Source organism: Cinclus cinclus, chromosome 1 (genome assembly GCF_963662255.1).
Source record: "Cinclus cinclus chromosome 1, bCinCin1.1, whole genome shotgun sequence".
Classification (NCBI taxonomy): domain Eukaryota; kingdom Metazoa; phylum Chordata; class Aves; order Passeriformes; family Cinclidae; genus Cinclus; species Cinclus cinclus.
The window spans coordinates 5,060,866-5,082,301 of record NC_085046.1 but is presented as its reverse complement, the minus strand read 5'-3'; the positions used below and the strand labels follow the sequence as shown (position 1 = coordinate 5,082,301).

Sequence of the window (21,436 nt, the reverse complement as noted above, 5' to 3'; positions counted from 1 at the left end):
TTTAACAGACGACAACATATTTTAACCTGCAAAGTTCCCTGACCCAAATTTTGGATACCATAATGGGACTCTGAAGAGCTTTTCAAGTATAGTAAACCCAGTTCAGCAGTGTGACAGGAATTGCTACAAGAGGGCTGTTTAGTCTGTAAAGTGATTGTTGATGTTTGTGCTCCTCCTTGCAGACAACTATGGATTTCACAAAATTGTCGTGCCTGGTAGCAATTGGCACCCTTTCTCAGCAACAGTTTGCATCTAGTAACTGGCACCCTTCCTCTGCAAAGAAGCCAACAAGTAAATGATGGTGAAAACTGAACTGTTTATATACTACCTCTACATAAGTGGAAAAGCAAGCAGATTGCAGAGCTGCTGAAAGACGGTGAGCCTGCATTACTGCTTTGATGGCACTTGTTTCGTGTGTGAAGTAAACAGGAGACTGCAGTCTGCAGTCTCAGATATGCTGAATTCAGTCTTTCTGAAAAGCCTTGAAAAATCTGAGCTGAAACAGGAGAGAGATAAATAACCACAAACCAGAGAAACGAATTGTTGGTTCTTATTACCAGAATAGATAATGTATGATCCTGGTTCTTCTCTTTTACAAATAAATGTAAATCCTTGTAGCACCAACAACATCAGTGGATTTATCTTTCTGCATCAAGAGAGATCATCAAATATGCCAGGAAAATTCCCTTACTTCCTTAATATGAGAAGGGGAAGATTAGTATCACTTATTCTGCTAGGAATAAAAGAGGGCTGGAGTGCAGCTGTCAGTTTTAAATGTGCACTTTTAAGAATATCTCTAAGCTGCTTTGAAGAATTGCTTCTGTAATGCAGAGTTGCCACTACTCAGTTTAATGGGAAATCACAGGAAAACCTGGAGCAATATCACAGCACAGCACTAGGATTATAGCTGAGACAGAAAAAGGGCTTGTGCTACACCGTGTTCATTTACAGGGGCATTTTATTGGGAGACTACAACATTTGCAATAGCAATATAAAATGTGTCATGTTCTACCTTAAGGCTGATACACACATGTATCATTTAAGACCTGCAAATTCCTCATAGAGGGGACAAAGCCAGGAAAGTCTAAACCTGATTATTTGATACTGGTGATGCCCCCTCTCCATTCTAGGCCACTTGGTCCATTATTCCACTTCAGCAGGAACAGCCTGACAGCACAGCTTAGAACACTGATTTTGTTCAATTTTGCAGCATTTATCCAACCCTCCCTGTAATTTCTCTTGTCATCCATCTATGCAAAAGCCAGAAACAAAATGGTTTAAGGGGAGTAGTAAAACTTGAAAATTAGAAGGTGGTGCTGACATTTGCTCTGTGAATACACATGCATTTTTTTCACTTTCTCGATGACTCAGCCTTTATAGGAACCATGTTTACAAAAATCCAAATCACTAACATGTGCATAAGAGCCACGTGGGAAAATTAGATTAAACATAATAGTCTCTGAGTTCAGAAAGAGCAGCCCCTGGGTAGATGATGCCCCCAACCTGGATGTCTGCAGGTCCCAGGTGATTTTCCCTGTGTGCTGTCACCTGTCAGACTTAAGGGCAGAGAAGTCTGAAGTTACACCTATGTAAGTTAAACATAGATCTTGTCCTCCTATTTGACCTAAGAAACACATTTTCCCCCCAAAAGTCATAGGGTATTTGCAAGAAAACTCCAGTACCTGCTCTAGAAAAATAAGGCACCTGTGAGTACTTAGCTGGATAAAATTAACAGAATCTGGTCATTAAAATTCAGGTTGTCCAAGGCTAGGGCTGGCCAGAAACCACAGCTGCTTAGCAGAGGATGTTAACAGCAAAAATTCCCCATGAACCAACCTGACCTGGCATTTTCTTCCATTTTGAATAAAGGTGAACTAAAACTTTGCCAGACAAACCTCATCACAGCCTCATCACTAGCTATTGGTCTCTGCATGACTGCTGGATGCTTTGCCAAACATCATCCCTCAGAAACAGCAGTTCAATAGTGTTCCTTCTTGGATTAATCCAGAATATTTTAAGCCTTTGAACTTTGGCTGCAGAGGAGCAAGGCATGTTTTGTTTTTTTTAATGGCTTCTGCCTTCCTGGCCCTAGATCTTTTACCACAGTGACCACAATAAAACAGAAATTCATTACATCAAAGGTTGACTCTTAAAACTTGTCTGAGAGGGAGAACTTGGCAAAAAGATGGGCTGCCAAAGTTAATTTATCCCGTTATCAATTCAATAGGCTTAAATAGGCAGTGAAAGCGTTTCATAAGTGTTCATTGTTCAGAGTTCAAGCTAATACCTTCTGCTAAATTGCATTTTGAAGTTTAATCACAATCTACTTTATGTTTCTTTTGGTAATTGGTATCTCTCCACAGTATAATATGAAAACCTCGAACTAATGGGCTTCTCTGACGGAAGTTTAAATTTTGGAAATTTGCCTTGGAGTGCAGTCAGTGCGAGTGCCTGAAATAACCCAGAACCTTTCACCCAATTAAGATGGTAATATTTTGAACATTAAGAAAGTTTCATATTATTACAGGCTACAGCAACAAAATAATCATTATTTGAAGCATTATTTTGGAGTATAATTAATGGGAGCAGTTTCACCCCTCCAACACACGCACTCACTGCCTTCCGTGGCACAGGAACTCTTGGGGAACTGGCTGCTGCTCCTTTTGTCCAAAATGCTAAGTGTCGGCATTTTTATTCCCAAAGGGAGAAACAGTGAGAAATTGCTCATTTCTGGTCAGCCTTTTGCTCCAGGGAGGGATACGGATACTGGGAAATGGCATCCAGCAAGCTGTGAGTGACGTGCAGTCCGGGTCCGGGCACTTGTCCAAACGCATGTTGTCAACTCTGCTACGCCTGATATCGGCTCTTTCAATGCCAGCCTGGCTTTCCCCCCCTCCCTTTCTTTCTCTCCTCCATCAGCTCCCTGTGTTTCCTGCACCTTAGGCATTATGCTGTGGACAAATACGTTTCCCTGCCACCGAGAACTGAATAAACACCCTAAAACCTCTGTTTGTGGTGTGGCTGCTCCAGTCACGCCAGCAGAGATCTGACACGGGAGTTTCTGCCCCAAAATAAACACAAGCCTCTTTCTACATGTAGAAGCCAAGATGAGGACATAGGTGCTTTAAATCTGTTACTGGGATTTACAGTCCTGTTTCTTTTTTCTAACGTCCTTGCTGCTATTCTTCTGAAGACAATAAACCTAGAAATGTTCTCTTTTATTGCCAAAAATAATTAGCTAATAATTGAGTTCTAGGCAGTTTTCAAGAAACACAAAGCAGAACATACGGCTTAAAAAGTGATAAATCCAGGCAAACTATGTACAGAATAATAATGAAACCCCCCCTGCTATCTTATTTAATGATCAGAAAAATATTGACCCAAATAAAGGTGACAAGAAGGATGCTGTAAGATTTACTGTATGCAGCATGCATGTACACAAGCGGGCTTACTCTCCTCCCAGTGAGAACTGGGGAGTCATCAAAAGGATTCAGTGGTATTTTATCCAGTTACACTCAGAGAGAACGTGTCCCACAGACTGGAACTGCAAACAGACAGAATATAAATACTATTTGAAAAGGGCATTAGGGCTCCTGACAGCAAAGTATATTCCCTGCAGTAAAATGCTGAAATTAATGTACACTGTCAAATAAACACATGGTTTCATGGTATCTCTGATTTATAGGGGGTTAGAATTATTAGAAGCATAAGATATTGTCACAAACAACTTTATAACAAAATCTTTGGGCACTGGCATTTTTATAGAAATTTTCAGTAATTGCAGCTACACTTACATCAACCTGGAATAATTCCATTGCCTTTTACAGAATCCCTTCAGGTTTAGAAGCAGGTTTGTAATGAACAGGAATTGTACAATAAAATTTCAGCTGTATACAAAGGAAACAGATGTGGATCTGCATGCAGATGGTGAACTTTCTGCTACCTGAGAAATTTAATTCTTTTTTTCCCCATCTTACAAATGATGTATCATAGCTAAAAAAACCTTACAGGCTCTCTGCAGGAATTAACTGTAGTCCTTGACTCAGTGCTACAAGAAAGCAAAACCATCATATTTGAATGGTCGTCTCTGACCTCAAAATTACGAATCTCTTACTGCTAAAAACTCAGAAGAAAAGCCATCAGAATTTGTTTCACCTTGATAAATGTAATTAGTTAGTAATTCTGAAATATATAAGGGGAAGAAGAGAATAAAAACTTGGGGTTTTGATCCAGTTCAGGGCAATATAGAGACTGCATTAATGGAATAGAGACTGAGGGCAGCCAGCTCTACCTTTGATGTGGATAGGGACAGTTGGTCTTACTCATCTACAGCTGGAAACCTGTTTTCTCTGGGAAATGTGTTTGGTGAAGTCCACGCAAGGGTATACAAGGTGGGGGGGGACAGACTGTCAATTGAGAAAAAAGTAGGATTGAGAGAGCAAAGTGTGCTCTGGAGCAAAGAACATCCACCCGGTGTGCAAAATCCAGGTAATGACCAGCCCTTGGGTCCTCTGTGCAGACTCAGATCCAAACATCCCAAAAATGGCAGTAGAGCTGCTGCTGTGCCCAGAGTGGTCCAGGAAAATTCCCAGTGAGAATTGGAGCTGTGCAGGTGGGAAAATGTGAGAGCCTGAGACGCAGTGAGAAACACAGTCCTGCAGGCAATATTCCCTGCCAGGTCGGGGAAAGCTGAGCCCCAGGAGACACAGCAAAAACTCTCTGCAGTTTAAGGATTCCTGGAGCCAAGGGTGAGCCTGAGGCAAGAGAATGGGCCAGACCTCATTGGGGATGGCACAAACTGGCTGTGGGGGGAGCTGGGAGCTGGGCAGGGAGCACAGAAAGTCATCTCTGCTGGGGCGTGCGTGCCTGCAGCCAAGGCTGGGCTGGGAAGTGCTGGGTCCGGCAGCAGGCAGCCAGCACTTTCTGTATGACCCAATTAGCCACTCCATCGGAACAAATCAATAATGGCATCTTCTGGAGACAAGCAGGCAAGTGCTGCTGGCTCGGCACTGTGCTGCAAGTGGAGGCACTAAGGTGTGATCTCTGTGGAAAATTGGCGTCCGGGCCAGGTTCTGTGACTGCAGAAGGGCTGAATGTGAGATGTGGCCACAGAGCCACAGAGCTACTAGCCACTGCAGCATGGGTTTTCTCCTCAGTGGCGTGCTGGGTGGCCATAAGCAAGAGGTTCGAGTAAGGCAACACATGTAGTAACTCAATTTAAGGAAGGGCAGAAAGATGTAACAAGCCTGTTGGACTGACTCAAATGACAAGGAAAAGGTAGAGCCATTTCTTTAGGAGGTACTATTAAAATTTCCTGCCTGTAGGAACTCACGGATGAGCAAAAGGATCCAGACAGTGAGCCCCAAAACCTGAACCTCGTTGTGACTGTTGTAATAGGTACAAGATAGAGTTAACTGTAAGTGCAGGATGTTGTACTTTGGGGGCTGATTTAGGACACCCAGCATTACTCACCTGGAAACTCCTTTTTGTCCATTTATCACAGGACTCCTCTGAACCAAAAAGTAATGTCACTGTGAAAAAGGCACACGCTCTTCTGGGCTATAGCTATGGGCTACGTGAAAGGAAAGCAAAACTAAAGCAGGAACTTCTGAAGAGAAAAGCTTTGCATTTAGATATATCCAATGCAAACAGCACAAACCCCTCTGATGTCTGAAACCTTCACTGTAGCTAAATTGCAGGTCAGTTGTAGAATCCATTGCATTGCTTGGTCTGGACTGTATCCACTTAATTGTCCCATCACCTTGCTGTCCCCACAATCTATTTCTTCCTTCTTTAGGGGACTGAAACGGGGTGCCACATATGAATAAATGGTCATAAAGCAATTACAAGATGCTCTGTAGAGACTCAAGATGGTAACTTCCACATTTTAATCATCTAGGAACCCAAAAGAACCTCAAGAAGATGCAGCCAGTACATTTCTGTGGTTGCTGCTGAGCTTTTGGGAGCTGTTTTCCATATGGGAAAACGTGCATTTTACATGTCAAAGAAAAAAAAAATTGAAAGATAGTTATTCTTTTTCTCATTATGAGGCTAAAATGATTAAATCCTTAAGAAATCCTGTGGACTGAGAGGGAGAGACTTCCCCAGCACTATGAACAGGTCAAGGAGAAGGGATTAGATAAAGTCACAAACTAAAATGCTGCAGTGACCAGCAGCAACACACAGATCACACAACAGTGAGAAATTAATTCAGCTCAAGGCAGTTCTTTCTCAGCCTCACTCCTTGTTTCTTGCACCTGTGCTGACTTTCATTGTTCTGTTTCCTTTTGGATCCTTTCTCTGTAGGATGTGTGGGCTACAGGTACATGTCCCCTGGCTCTCCGAGCTGGCAGAGCATCTCACTTGCATCTCAGTAATCAAAGGAGATTTGGGAGCCATCAGGTGGGCTCATTCCTTCAAAACCCTCTCAGTGACTGTGCCACAAATTGGTAGCTTTCAGGAAGACGGCTGCTGCCAGTGCAAGCTTTGATAATAGAAATGGCAGCTGAAATTTAAACTTAGACATTTCTATTACTCAGAGGAAAATGTGCAGTCACAGAAGGTTTTCTCATCATCTGAAATTTCAAGCTGCCATGTCCAATGCTCTGGGGCCCATTTCTCATAGCCACAAGGGCTTATTTTAGAGTAGTTTTGTGACTTTCTGGGAAGAGCCCAGCATTGGTACAGGGGCTGTAAGTTGAGATGATTCTTCCCCATAAAACACCCCATTAGGATCAATAACTGTGGTTCTGCCTGAGACCAGCATCCCTTTTGCTTCTCTCTTTTAGACTGGACAAGTCAGACTGATGGAAGCACAGGCTATCTGGTCTGGCATCTTCAACTGACAGAGAATGTGTAAAGGGTGTGTAAGATTTGTGTAGGTTTACCAGCTGTGCACTGCAGAGGCATTCATCCCCACTACCCCTTTTTATGAATCTCCTGTCACCTCCTCTTCCATGCACATGCACAAATATCCACATGCAGGAGGAAGAAGACACATTCTGGCAATGCTGCCAAAGGGCTGCTCAGTTCCAGGTCAGCCAACAGCATTAAAGGGAAGCAGGGTACATTGTCTTCTCTTGAGAAGTGAATGTACATACACATTCCCTTTGTACATACTAAAATATTGAAATATGTAAAAATATGGATTGTAATTAGGGGAAAGTTGGAATAGATTTGAATGTTTAGCATACCCTTGGTATTTCTTGTTTGGTTTCTGTGTGATGCCCTCCACACAAAATGATACTTCACCCTAATTGTGCCCCTCTCAGTGCAATCATGTAAATTTTCCTCTTGTTCATGTTGTTCTTCCTTTGGGAGCTCTAATCTGGTTATCCTGGACATCCTGGAGGGGAGGAGGCAAGGACACCCATGGAGCTGTGGCCTGCAGGATTAAAGCCTCTGGCAGAGAGTGAGGAAATTTATTTCCCACAGTCCCACAGGAACGTCCTTGGTAAAAGGGTCAGCCCCACAACTCAATATCCAGGGAACTAGGATTTCATATCAGCCTTCAGATGCAGTCATTCCTTCTGCAGTAACCCACATGTTGATCAAGAGAATTTTTCTCTGAACCCAGAGATTGTACATCTTTGGAATGGGCACCAGTAAAAATGACAGATCTTTGAATTTGTTGGCATCTGCTTTCTCAAGGCTCTGCTCCTTTTGGAGATATTTACAGCTGTGCAAATTTATTAGGGTTTTGAAGAAAAGCAAATGCAAAGCTCATCACACAATTATCATTTCTGCTGTTAATCTTCTTCCTATTTTTGTTTATTTATTATGCCAATGTATTTTGAGTTTTTGAGATGGAATGGCCTTGTATACACACATTTTCCCCTCTAGGAATTTGTTAAAATTGCTTTCTGGATATATGAACTTGCTTCTTGTTTGAACCTTTTCAGCAGTAAACCCCTCAGACCTGCAGATAAAAACTGCAAACCATTGATCAGGGCTCTGCACAGGGGAACAGCAGTGACCTGCAGCAGCTGTTTGTCCAAGCCTGGAAAGCACTAGTGACAAAGCTAATTAATTCATTTCTCAACTCCATGCCTTCTGTTTAATGCACATGCCAGCAGTGAACCACATTATTTCACTACAATCCAAATATCTCGTGGTAATGCGACAATGTTCCTCTAATGTTTGTTGAGAATTTCATTAAAAGATACAGTGGGAAGGCAGTATCTTGGTTTACTTCTCCTACTGGGTTTTGTTTCCCCCTATTTTGCTTCATTCTGAATACTCAGTGTTACATGTGAGGACATTTCAATATTATTGAAACTATTAGGAGTTTTCTTAATATTTCCAAATCAACTTTTATTCATAATATTGTTTCAGTGAAATGCCTGTTTTTCTGCATCAGCTCTTTCTTTCATGACTCTAATAGATCTTACTAAAGCTCTAATTCCACATTTACAGAATAAAATGGTAGTAACCTGTTTCTTCCACTTATTTACACACCAGCACATAGTGCAGCTAAACAGAAATCTGCATTTCTATGCTTTTAAAGCACATTAAGACATAAAAATCCCCAGCCCTCCACGCCCAGTGCTGGGATTTATCTTGTAATTGTGAATGCTATTATTTATCTTGAGAGAGGGATGATACATTGGTGCAACACACACCATGTGTGTGGAAGTGCATGCACTTCCAGACTTCATGGACACTTGAGTGCAAAGTTTCAACAGGCTTTTGCTTTCAGTGTGAACGAAAGAAAATATGAGAGTGTTTGAGATTGTTACCATCTATCAGACATAGAAGAAAAGTGTGGGCATCTTTAAAGACCAAAAAGAAAAAAAAATTCCGTAACGAAAGATATTTATGCACTACTATCTGCATGTACAGTAGGCAATATTTACACACCACCTGATACTAAGGAACAGTCCTGGTTTAAGATGGCACAGTTACTTTTCTTCCCAGTAGCTGCTACAAGCTGTGTTTTGGATTGAGAATGAGAATAAATGCTCAGTATGTAAACTGGGGGGAAAGCTGGCCAGGAGCCACTGATTGTGACCTGCCTGGGCACTGATCAACAAACGGTGAGCAAATGCCTTGAGCATCACTTGTTTTGCATATTCTAGTTCCACTACTATAATTATATCTTTTCTTTCTTTCCTTTTAAACTCTCGTTATCTCAAGTCACGATGTTTACTTCTTTTTTTTTTTTTTTTTTTCCAATTCTTTTCTTCGTCTACTGCATTCCTATTTTACTTTCCAAATGTTCTCTGCTTGTTGGTTCAAATACAGCCGGGGAATAGAGAAGGACTTCAAAGAGAAAAATAGATACTATTCCTACTACCCACACTGATCCACAGATCGTTTCAATAAAATAGTCCCTAAACAGACCCAGAAAAACCCACCCTAAAAGTGTTTGCCAAAAATTGCAGACTTGTATTTTTGTTACCTAGGTTTCCATTTGGACAGTGAAGCTTGGTGATTAAGTTTTCTGACATCTTGCAGTTCCACTCCCCAGTGAGATGATCACTGTGAAAGACTTTTTAGTGATGCATTGACACTGAAGAGATTTCCTCAACACAGCAGCAGAAATTAACTTTTAGCAGCTGATTTGTGCCCAACTCCTGACACAGAATCCTTCCTTGGAGCTTTTTTATGACAGTCCTTCCTTCTTTAACAACTATTTTGCTTTCAAACTTTCTTCCTCTCAACCATGGGATCGAAGATCCCTCCTGACAGCTGGATCTGGAGCAGGAGCTTTGATCCAGTGCTTGCTGAACTCCATTGGTTTCAGCCAGAATCAGAAGGTGCTGGATCAAGGCTGGAGGGTCTGGAAAACATTGCCTAGATATGGTGTGTGGAACCAAGAGATAAAGCTGATAGAAAAGGGAGAGGGGGAGAAGGAGAGAAAGAAAAGTATTCCCCTAAAGATATTTCTTCATTTCACACAACACTTCAAACTGCACAGGATTTTTCAGCCTTTACTATTGAGTGCTCTGGAAGAAAAAAAAAAAAGAAAATCTGCTATGTCACACCAAAGAGCAGGTGAATAACTGTTTCTCTTGTCAGAATACAAATGATAACACATCTTCTCTCTTTCTCAGGTGCCTTGTCATATCATCCTCTGTCTTACTGTATTTTAAAGAGAACTACTTGACCGTCAATTCTTGTTGCACAATTGAAATCAATACACTGACCATTTTGAGAAAATTCTTCCACTAGACTAAGATTTGTTCTGCAGCATTCCCATGATTCAGCTGGAAGGGAAAAGAACCAGTCTGCTGTATGAGAAAATATTTAATTGCTTTGGTTAGAAGAATTAATCTAGACAAGCACAAAGAATACAAAAAAAAGGAAATTCCTCTTGTTGGAAACTGAATTTTGCACTTGGATATGCATCTGTAACTTCTTCTGAAGTTAGCATCATATCAAAGGCAGGATTAGGCCATAGGACATTTGCATCACTAGCCATAGATCCAGACTAAGGGTAGGAACAAAGGGGACCTTAATAAGCTGAAATGAACAAACATTACAATTGCATACCTGCTCCATTTCTGTAAAGGTGCTCTGCTCCTCATCCTCCTCCTCGATATCCGACTCTCCCACAGCAATAGGAACACAAATGGACAGGTCAGGATTGGTCATAAAATCGTCATCTGTAATTGCTGGGTGTTTCTCTCCGTTTTTGTTCACTCCATCCTCAGCATGATTCTCCTTGTGGTTCTCCACGTCCTTGCCGAGCTCAGCGGTCGTGTGGCTGTTCACACAGTTGTTGAGGGCTCCTGGGTTCTGGGCAGCGAGTTTCATCATGGCCTTCTTCTCAGCCGTGGTCTTGGGGTGCCGGAGGACGTTGCAGCAAAAGCTCCAAGCGGCTTTTTTGGCGTACTGAAGGCCCCTGTTGATGCGGGCGAAAGCGAGCTGCAGGTTGTTCATCTCGCCGTCCTCGTCCGGCGCTGAGAGGTTGTCAGCACTGAAGGAGCTCAGCAGCAAGGCGAGGAACAGGTTGAGCACCTGAAACGAGTACAAAGGAAACTGGTGAACTTTAAACGTGGAGAGTGCCTGTTTGGTCCTGGAAACAGGAGGGTCTGAGTTTCATCTCATCTGTGGCACTGTGACGCCATCATGGAATTCCCTCTAATTGCAGCTGGTTCCAGCAGGAAAAGGAGTCTGCAGGCATTTTCAAGTGCTGCCATCAGGGGCAGAACCCACTCTGACAATGCCTTCCCCCTCTCCCCACCCCCAACACCCCAAAACATGGAAAATAAAACGTAAAGCTCAGAAGCAGAATTTAAAAAAAAAAAACAAACAAACCCAAAATGCCCCAGAAAGACCTTATTGTGGCGTTTCAGTGCTTAAACAGGGTCTATAGGAAAGATGGGGAAAAACTTTTTAGTAGGATTGTTGTAATATCACAAGGGGAAACAGCTTTAAACTAAAAGAGGGGAGTCTCAGACTCAATTTAGGCTGAGGTACAGATTCCCATCACTGGAAACATTTAAAGTCAGGCTGGATGGGGCTCTGAACAACCTGATCTAGTTAAAAATGTCCCTGTTCACTGCAGGGGTTTGGACTAGGTGCCCTTTAAAGGTCCCTTCCAACCCAAATTCTTCCAGAATTCTATGACAATGATGTACATAGGTAAGACACTTCAACCAAATTGCACATTTGGAAACATTTCTAAACATTTGAATGCATTTTCACAGACAGTCTTGTTTCAAATGTCCTCTGGGCCATGAGGGAAATCTATTGTGACTGTGAATAAACACCTCAGAGGTCATATAGCTTCAAAAACTTCTCCCTCCAGGCTAAAACAAGCCACCACAACCAGATTACTGAGGCTAAATCTGAGCAGGACTCACTCCCAAAGCAGGCTTGGTCCTGAAAATGCTCTTATTAGTCAGGAAAAAAGCTATTTGAAGATTTTTCACAGGTCTATGAAGACATCAAAACTGATCTTGAGATTGTGAATTAACTTCCTCTTGTTCTTGTCATTTCTAAACTCTCTACTTTTGCTGTCAGTGCATGGCAAGATTGGACACAACTGCCCCAATTAAATACCATTATATCCAAGAATTAAAACCAACTTTTTCTCAAAGATCATCCCCAGTAATATATCTCACAGGGCAGTCACCAGTTGTTGTATATTGAACATTACATCTGCTCATGGTCTGAGAAGAAGCAAATTACAGCTTTTATGCTGGATTTATCAGGGCAAAAAGTTCACACTGGAGATGGATGGTTGGGATGACAGGAACAGGGAAAAGGTGACTCAGACTAATATCAGCTAAAATATATTTACCCCAAAACAATCCAATCCCAAATTGCCTGGTATCAACTCAACTGCTGCCTGTACCAGGTGGGTGGGTGCCAGCTCTGGGTATTGCCAAGGAGAGATCAGCGCTGCAGCACTCCTGCCATTTACAGCAATAAAATGGACTTTGTGCAGGTATTTTCTCTGTGATCTCTTAATGCTACCAGAAATACCTGTAAGCCCCCTGACTTCTCTCTTTCTGATAGTACTTTAAGTTGATAACACCTGCTAGACCAACTTACAGAGTATAAAAAGTGCTTCTATTTAACTGGGACTTACCAAAGAGCCACAATCATTTGCTATCATCCCCTTACCCTGTCCTCTCTTATTTCAAATATTCAGAACGTAAGGGATAGAATTCTGAAAACCTGGTCCTAATCACTCTGATGACACTGTGTTTGAAGTGCCCTGTCAGCGCTGTTTTGTAAAGGACCCTTTGCAATCACTGTGATTAAAAAACAAAAGCAGTTGGTAGCACAGCAGATGCCCCCGTCCATTATGAACCACTGAATAAACCATCACTGCTCTGAGCACTGCCCTATTCTAAAGTACAGTGAGATTAAAGCTAATTGTTTCATAGCTGGCCCACCACACTGACAGCTTGTGCGGGTCTGTCATTGCTGTGGGGGCCTGGTGGGAATCAATCTTTCCTTTCACACCCCACTCACAGGTATTGCAAGCGATGCTGTCTTAAACCAGAGCAGTGGGTTTGCAGCCAAGCAGGTGACAGCCCAACATGGAAGGAGGCACTGATAGATCCCCTTTAGCCATTTTCAACCCAGCTTGACAGCAGGATGAGGTCTCAGAGATAACCATATTGCTACAAGTGCCCTCAAAATAAGCATGTGTATATGTAAGAGGAAGCAGCTGGAGGAAGGGAGGGAATAAAGGAATATGTAACAAAAATGTTCTGGTCTCTATAGGTACAATTCAATTAACTTAACAGAAGTTAAGTCTGGTGATGTTGGAGGGTATCTGAGAGATCTGCACCAGGAGGTCTGTATCCTCCCAAAGCTCCAGCTGCCATCAAACCAGGGCATCCTAGTGTGTTACAGGAGGAGACAGACTGGCCAAATTTAGGGGACTGAATTGCTCACCAAGGATGGCAGCTGCCTCCAGCCTCAGACACCAGATTCTGAGGGTCAAGTGGTGCATCTAAGCCCCACTTCAAACAGAAATTCATCTTGTGGGCAATAGAGACTGACCAAGCACAGGTTACTGTGCCAGGGCTACATGCATCTGCCAATACTTCTAGTGCCAGGTGACCCTTCCATGCCCAAGTCATGCTCAGGCACTTGGCCAGAAGGACACACTTATGGGAGATCTGTGTCCAGCTGGAGGTCAGGATGGATACCCTGCAGTACCCCCAGTGGTTCTCAGGCAGAACTGAGTCAAGTCTCAGATCTCTGCAGAGTAGTGGTAGCTCAGATATCTCCATACATGAATATCTCTATGTATATGTATGTATGTAAAATATCTCTAATTCCATTATCTGAAGCTGAATTTCATCTTGTACTTCATTAACTGTTGTTCACAAAAGGTTTGAAATGCCTCATTTCTCTTTGCTGAGTTCATTTCAGACATCAAGCTACATATACACGTTGGATATATTTGTCTAGATACACCTGCATGTAGTACATGTAATAGGTGGCAGCATCTTCAGCGCTCTTATTTACCATGGATTATTAAACAATCTTATTTGCTTCCCAGAAAAGCAGCTGACATTTTGCACAAAGAGCTATTTGCACTTCATGCTTTTAGCCAAAAATAAATCTCAAATAAAATTCCCTGCTTCTTTTAAGAGGTAACCTCAGAGTTGCATTGCTGGGCATGCAAACAGAATGAACTGCTGAATAAGCACTTTATGTTTACTTATCCCCACATTTCAGTGTGCATCGCATTTTCCAGAAAAAAATATATGCCTAACCTATGACACACCACATTTCCTGTAAAAGATTACTAATAACACCCAGTCCTCCTAGCTGCTAACCCAGTGTTTTAAGTTTAAGTAAAAGCAAGCTAGAGATTACCTCAGTTTTCAAAAGCAATGGCAGATTTGTATGTCCATGTGGATCCCCTTATAAAGAAATCTGCTTTCCAGTGACACTGAGCAGCCAGACTGTGAAAGCAGGTCCCTTTTTTGGTCTTTGAAGTTGGGAATCAAATGACAGATGCACTCAAAGATCTCCAAATTCTTTTAGTATAATTATGTTAAGCTTTTAGCCTAATGACAATCCAGCATGCTTTCATTGACCTTCTCACTTTTAATGCCTTTTCCAAAGCTCGTGACTCTGGTTGTGCCAGTGTAAGGCAAAAATGATCAGATTAATCCAGCCTTATGTCAGGTGCCTCCCTGAGGTGCTTAAGATGGAGTTTTCCCAGGATGTCTGTAGACAATGGAGACAATCTGGCATCCCAGGAGATGTTGAGTAGCTGAGCAGTGTCCACTGTAGACTAAGCAAGCTTGGATTTTGTATCTCAGAGCTGGATTAAAGATCAAATAAACCACACAGAATCACAGACTATCTCAAGCTGGAAGGACCCATAGGATCATCAAGTCCAGCTCCCTGCAGGTCTATCTAAAACTAAATCGTGTGACTAACAACACTGTCTATTGTCACGGCCAGCAGGTGCCCAGGCAGCCCATCTTGGTGACAATCACACTCCAGGACAGTGGTGACCAGCCTGTATCACAGACAGCCTTCCCCAGGGCAGAGGAGAGCTCAGGGTGCTGCAGCCCCACCTTGAGCAGCAGCACACAGGTAACAAGGCAGGCACCGGGCAAAATGCCGCATCAATTCCATGGTGGCAGCAAGGGAAAAGCACAGAGGCCTGGAGCTGTGAGGCTGATTCCAAGCTCCCCATCCATGGGGAAGACACAGGCTGCTGGAAGCAACCATCCTCCCAAAAAAGCTCTAGGCAGGGAGTGCTGGTGGAGGCTGGGAGACACGTATGCTGCTCTGGTAGGCTGCAGTCTGACAATCTCTGCTCCATCATCCTTTCTGTGTCAACGGGGGGCAAAATCAGACAATTTCAATTCAGATGACACCATCTCATCAAATCCTGTTTGCAGATAGATCTGCTGCTGAAGTTAGAATACTTCTGGAACAAAAGCATGAGACTACTTCTTCCTTTCCCTTCCGTCTTTTTATTTACCTTGATTTGGCAAAAGTGGAGCAATATAAATCTTTATGTATTTAACCTTCCATCTGTCATTCAGTCAGACACTGTGCAGGTCTCCTGAGCTCCTGTGGATTGACTTAGCACTGCATTCACTGGCCTGGACCCTCACTGGTGTCACCCAGAAGGAGGGGAGGGGATTTGACACCTTGCTTCCCTGTGGAAGATAAATCCCCTGGGAGCCAGCCAAGCAAGTTTTGCTGTAACAATAGGGTCCAGAGCAGAAAATACCCCCCTCAGTGAAATCCATCATGCAAAAAGCAAGCCATTAAGCCAAACTGCAACCCTGTGGGAGCTCACTGTCACTTCTGTCACTCAGCTGCATAGGAAAGGCAAGACAGTGCATGTGAAATACCTGCCAGGATAGTTTAATGCTTTTTTATTGTGGGTAAAACAGGGCCCATGCACCTGCAGTGCCTGGCAGATACAGACCAGCAAAAAGCTCTTCAGGTACTCTCTGACCTGTGAAAATATCTGATTTTCTTCCTCCCTGCTCATGGATGGCAGTGGATATCTGCACTGGTCTTTGGCTAGCACAGATGGGAAAGATGCAGTTCGTTCTTTGGAGACCTTTTAGCAAGCCTAACAAAATAGGTACCAATTATAATATTCTGCTTACTGTAGCAAAATCCATTAAATTCTAAAGAAAAAACTGCTCAGAAAGGGGCTTTCATTGGACTGAGTGAGTGCTAGATGTAAGTCTGAGACCTGCAGTAATAGGTCAGTAATGTAGTCAGTCTCTCTGGAGGAATATCTCTTTCCTTGGAAGTGTATTTTCCAATCCTTTGTATGTTTTCATCCCAGGGCAAAGTGTAAGAGACTCTAAGAGAGTATTCCTGCAAAAAGCAATTTACATGATCAGTTATTTTCTATATTCCCTTTCCTATTCTTTCAGCTATTTGTGTTTGGATAAGAAGCTTATATCCTCCCAGCCCATTTTCTCTTTATCCTGCAGTCAATCTCATATTCCCATTCTTCTGATATCTTAGTTTCTTGCTGTCAAAATGATCATGATATCACAAGATTGGCAAGAGGTCCCTGTGGCCTGAGGCAAGTGAGGGAGAGCACAGGTTGGAGCATCACTGATCTCCTTCAGTTTTCTTGCCCAAGACCAGCTAAGAAAGCACATGGAAATGGGAATATGAATTTCCTGCCTTGCAGACACACAACTGTCCAAGTGGAAAGTGTTTGAACCTACAAGCAGGACAGCAGCTGCAGATGGGAGGGTTGTGGGGCACTATAGTACCACTGTAGTACCAATTCTTCCAACACGAATTTTTTCTCATCAACTCTTTATTAATCTCTTAGGTAAAATAACTGGTTTGTCTGTTTAAATATAAGAAAATGAATTTTAATAAGAACTACACAGAAAATACTATCTATTTTCTAACTAAAATCTCTGAACTACTTCATGATGGTAATGAGAGCGGATGTTCCCATTAGGAAAGAAAAAAAATGTAAGTAATATGGTAAGAATAATTATTTCATATGCAAAAAGTGGCTGTGATTTCAGCAATTTCATGTGAATGACTTCTATTTACCCAGAAAAGGGGGACAACAAGGCTTAATTTTACTTCTGGCCTATGAAGAATAAGTAGGGAGACTGAGACAGCTTTAGCCATCTTTAGGCAGACTCTAAGAAGGGGCTGAGTTGAGGGTGCTCCCCCTACCCTGAATGTTTTTGTGGTATTTACAACAAAGCTGGGTTTTTACTGGCTGTTCTCCTCTTTAGGTATTTAACTCTATGTTTCCCTGCAGTTCTGGTGTCTCTGGGGCAGCTGTTGGCCTCTGAGCAGTGCAGGGCAGAGAAGTGATGCTGGATGGCAGCTGTGCTCACCTGCGCTTGATGGGGTGGGGAATGATCACCCATTTTCTCACTTCAGAGTTTAATGGGGTATCTGTAACTAATGAGGCAGACTCCTCAGTCCTGTTCTCGTCACTTTACAGAGGGGAGAACAACCTCTAGCCTCTGGCTCTCCTCATCCCCAGGTCCTGCAGCATCACACAAGCTGGAAGAGCGAGGTGACTGTGTCCTTGCCACTTGAAACATAATCCTGGAAACATAAATCTGAGGCAACCCATAACACTTCCTACCACAACATGGTGGTTGCCTCATGCTACCAAGACTTTTTCATTTGTTATCCACCTACGTGCATATAGCCATGCAGACAAACGGTACCACTCCAAATCTGGTGAAGAGCTACTGAACTTAGATTTCTTTTGTAGCTGATGACTTTCAGTGTTATCTTTTTTCTATGTCCCTTGGAAGTATTAGAAGATGAGTCTTTGGAAACCAAGTGTTTTCTGATCTGAAATTCTGAGTCTCCAAATGTTATATGTGAGGAGGGAGAGATGGTGAGTGGAGTCAGATAAATTCTTTCCACTACTGGAGCCACAGCATAAAAACAAACATGTTCCTGCAGGTTTTTCATCAGAAACCAAAACAACATTAGTTCACCAGAGTAGCAAGGGCTCCATCAGAGCTGTTGTGGACTTCTCAAACCACTGTCTAGACACACAAAACACACTGAGACAAGTCCAGTTGAAAACTTGTCCCAGTAAAACCAGCTGTGTTTATGATGTTAAAGGCTCAATGTACCCCAAAAAACATTAGGGAAACTATGGAAAGTTTATTGCTTGCAAACCAAGAGACAATTACCCTTCTGCTAAGTCAACAAAATTGTTTGGCTGTCCTGCTGAGAAGGATGTCAGGACAACCAGAGAGGACAGGGCTGACTGAACACACTGGAGAGTCTTTGCTGTTGCTGCTCCCTGGGAGGAGCAGTGATCAGTAAAAAACACCTGCATTATCCCTGGAATATTTTCACTGGCTACATGCAAGTAACAGCTGCTCTATGAATTATCATACAATGGCTAGACACAAGGAAATTTTGGATGCTTAAGCTCTGCAGTTTTCACCAGAAGATCACACCAAGCCTAATCTTAGGAGGGCTCATGTGGAGGACACTGCCCAGTCCAGGCAGAGTTGGATCCCTGGAGTCATCCTTTTAAAATTCACATCCTACAACTCCACAGAGAGAGGGACATGCAGCTGTGACCAAGGACTGTGCTAAGTTTTGCCCTCAGTCATCTCAAGGCCATCATGTCCCGTGGGCAGTCAGGTCTGGAGATCAAAAAAAAAGAGGTAATTCTCATTCACACATGGCAGAAAACATTCAGGGAAATGTAAGCCACTGACAACCAAAAGAATAAGAAAACCCCACATGAAAACAGAGTAAAATTGAAAGAAAACCAGTGATAACAGATACAGAAAGTAATGGGTCCCTGTGGCCAATATATTACACCAAAGAAAAACCAGCATGAAGGTAAACCCAGAGACTTGAAAATTAAATCAGAAAGTCAAGAATTAATTAATATTCTCTTTTCCCACATTTTTTTTTAAAATTTCAGGGAGAAAATGGTTTCCCTTAAAAATCTTACTTTCTAATAAATTTCTCAGGTTTAATATTATAATTCGGGTTCCATGACAAAAATCACATTTTCCTATTAAGTAAAATGTGAAAAGGATACCTCTACAGTGAATTTGGGAGGTGTAAGGATGTTCTGATTTGTTCATTTTGCAAGTGCAGGTTCCTGGAAGGGCGGAACAAAGCCACACAACTGCCTGCCACCCAGGAGGCCTTCTTTCAGAAAAGCTCCAAAATAGGTTTCTACCAGTCATTTTTCACAGTATGAAATCTCTTGCCTTCACAGCCCGTGGCTGGGCTTGTGGCTTTCACAGACCTCTGCTGGAGAAGCCCCATGGCTCAGAAGTGGGGCAAACCCCCACATCCCCTTAAAGAAAGAGGAGGATTTAGCAGCAGTGGTGCCTGTTACATCTCCAAAATGAAAGCCATGCCCTGCAAGGTGGGAGTTGCTGACACGCACACCTCACTGCTGTCCTAAAAAGTGACTCCTTTCATCTGCCAGCACCTGCTCCTGGGTCCCACAGTGACCTCAATGGTCAGCCCATCCCCTTGAGTCTTTGGCTCAGCTGTGGCTAATTCTGCACATCTCTTAATTGTTCTTAAATTCCCAGGGAGATATCCATGGGAAAGAAGGGAAGGAGGCGAATGTCCTTATCCTACAGAATAAAGCTGGCTCTGAGCTGTACTTTTTAGAGAATACTTACTAGAAGCATAAGAAAAGCACTCCAAGGAGGATTGGCTAGCAGCATCCTTCAATTCAAATCTGTTCTCCACCACATGATCAAAGCAAACCCTTCTTTCCAGGCAAGATGACCTCACCTCTGACTTCCTTATATCAGAAAACACAAAGGCATTTTGCTGATGTGCAAATTTGAAAATTGTTTTATTTATTAATCATATCTTGGGTGTCTGGCAGATATCCTAGCAACTGGGGTTACTAAAAACTTTTAGTGCAAGGTGTGTAAGCAAAAGAGAAATTCAGTAGTGTCTGTTGTCCTAAGGACATTTCTATGGGTTTCTTCTCTCTGTCAGTCTGCTAGAGAGAAAGCAGGAACTGAGATCCAGGCAGCTTGGCCATTTTATGATCTAAAAATTGCATTTCAGTACTAAACAGAGACCAGCCAAGGCCTGTTCCCCATCCCTGAGGGCAAGCAGCTGACTTCTGTTCCCCCTTTGTGGCTGCTCTCCCCAGCCAGGGCTGTTCCCTGAATGCCCAGGTACCAGCTGGGATGGGGTGGCCAGGGAATATTCTAACCAAGACAGGAGAGGGATGCTCATAATGTTTGTTTTCATGCCTTGGTTTCTAGAGGAAGCCACCTGCCTATGTTTTTGAACAGAGATTCTTCAGCAGGCACATTGCACTTGCTGAATCTCTCAGAAACAGGATGGAACAACATCCAAATGTGAGAGACAAGAGACATCTTCCTCCTGGAAGAAACACCTGTACAAGAGAGTTTATAATACAAGGAGCAAGAGAGTGCTCTTATGAATGAGTCTGTGTGAGGAGGGCCAGAAAGAAGGGAACTTGCAGTGGGGAGGGGGCTGCAAACAGAGAGAAAAGAGTGTAAACTGCAAGCAGAGCTCCTTGAAAACCTTCCATTCCCAAAGATTTTGGAACTTTCCATGAAAATTCAGCATGGAAAACATCAAGTATATTTCAATCCAAATGCTAAGGTCAAGTGGCATGTACCCTTTCCACGAGAAAATATGACTATGACCTACAGACAGCAAAGCTTGGTCAAAACATAAAACCCCTTTTGCGTTGAATCAATTACAAGAATTTCAAATGGGTTCAGGATATCATCTTGGAACTTGCTGATGTATTGGGAAAGGTGAAGTCAAGATACACAGTGAGATGGAGCTTGGAGAAGATGTGATGGACTGCAGAAATTCAGAGCCATGTGGAAACAGGAAGAGGTTTGCTCTAAGAGTCAGACCAAGAAGATTGCAGCAGAGATATGAGGCAATGTGAAAAAGGAAATTATAATCACCTCTCCTGTGAAGGTAGGATGGGAGAGTTAAGGGACTTCAGCCTGGAGAAGAGAAGGCTCTGGGAAGACCTTAGAGAACCTTCCAGTGCCTAAAGAGGCTCCAAGAGAGCTGGAGAGGGACTTGGGACAAGGGCATGGAGTGATAGGACAAGGGATAATGGCTTTAAACTGAAAAATGAAAGATTTAGATTATATCTAAGAAAGAAATTTTACACTGTGACAGTGGTGAGGCACTGAAAGAGGTTTCCCAGAGAAGCTGTGACTGTTCCATCCCTGGAAGAATTCACGGCCATGTTGGAAGGGCCCTGGAGCAACCTGGTCTAGTGAAAGCGTCCCTGCCCATGGCAGGGGGGCTGGAATGAGATGATCTTTAAGGTCACTTCCAACATAAACCACTCTTTGATTCTAGGAAAATGAAGGCCAGAACTGACCAAAATGGAAGAAAATACATTTAAGGTAGAAGATAATTAAAGGAATGGCAGTTTTGGTTCATATTCAATTAGAACTGATTTAAACAAGATTGCGGCTAAGGATGACCCAAATAAAACGGGGGAAAAAAATTAACACATGAGTCT

General features: G+C 42.7%; 1 protein-coding gene across 5 annotated transcripts in view; it reads right to left on the bottom strand.

Annotated features, from left to right (window-relative positions):
• LOC134051962 (sodium channel protein type 5 subunit alpha-like) overlaps positions 1-21,436 on the bottom strand; it is a 169,166-nt gene that overhangs the window by 58,534 nt on the left and 89,196 nt on the right. For 3 of the 5 annotated variants that reach the window (XM_062506103.1, XM_062506111.1, XM_062506120.1), the window contains one exon: positions 10,495-10,962. In XM_062506103.1, the coding sequence (XP_062362087.1) occupies positions 10,495-10,962 (468 nt within the window). Of the gene's footprint in view, positions 1-4,340; positions 4,350-6,273; positions 6,295-10,494; positions 10,963-21,436 lie in introns of all 5 variants that reach the window. The other 2 variants (XM_062506129.1, XM_062506137.1) reach the window with 2 other exon arrangements.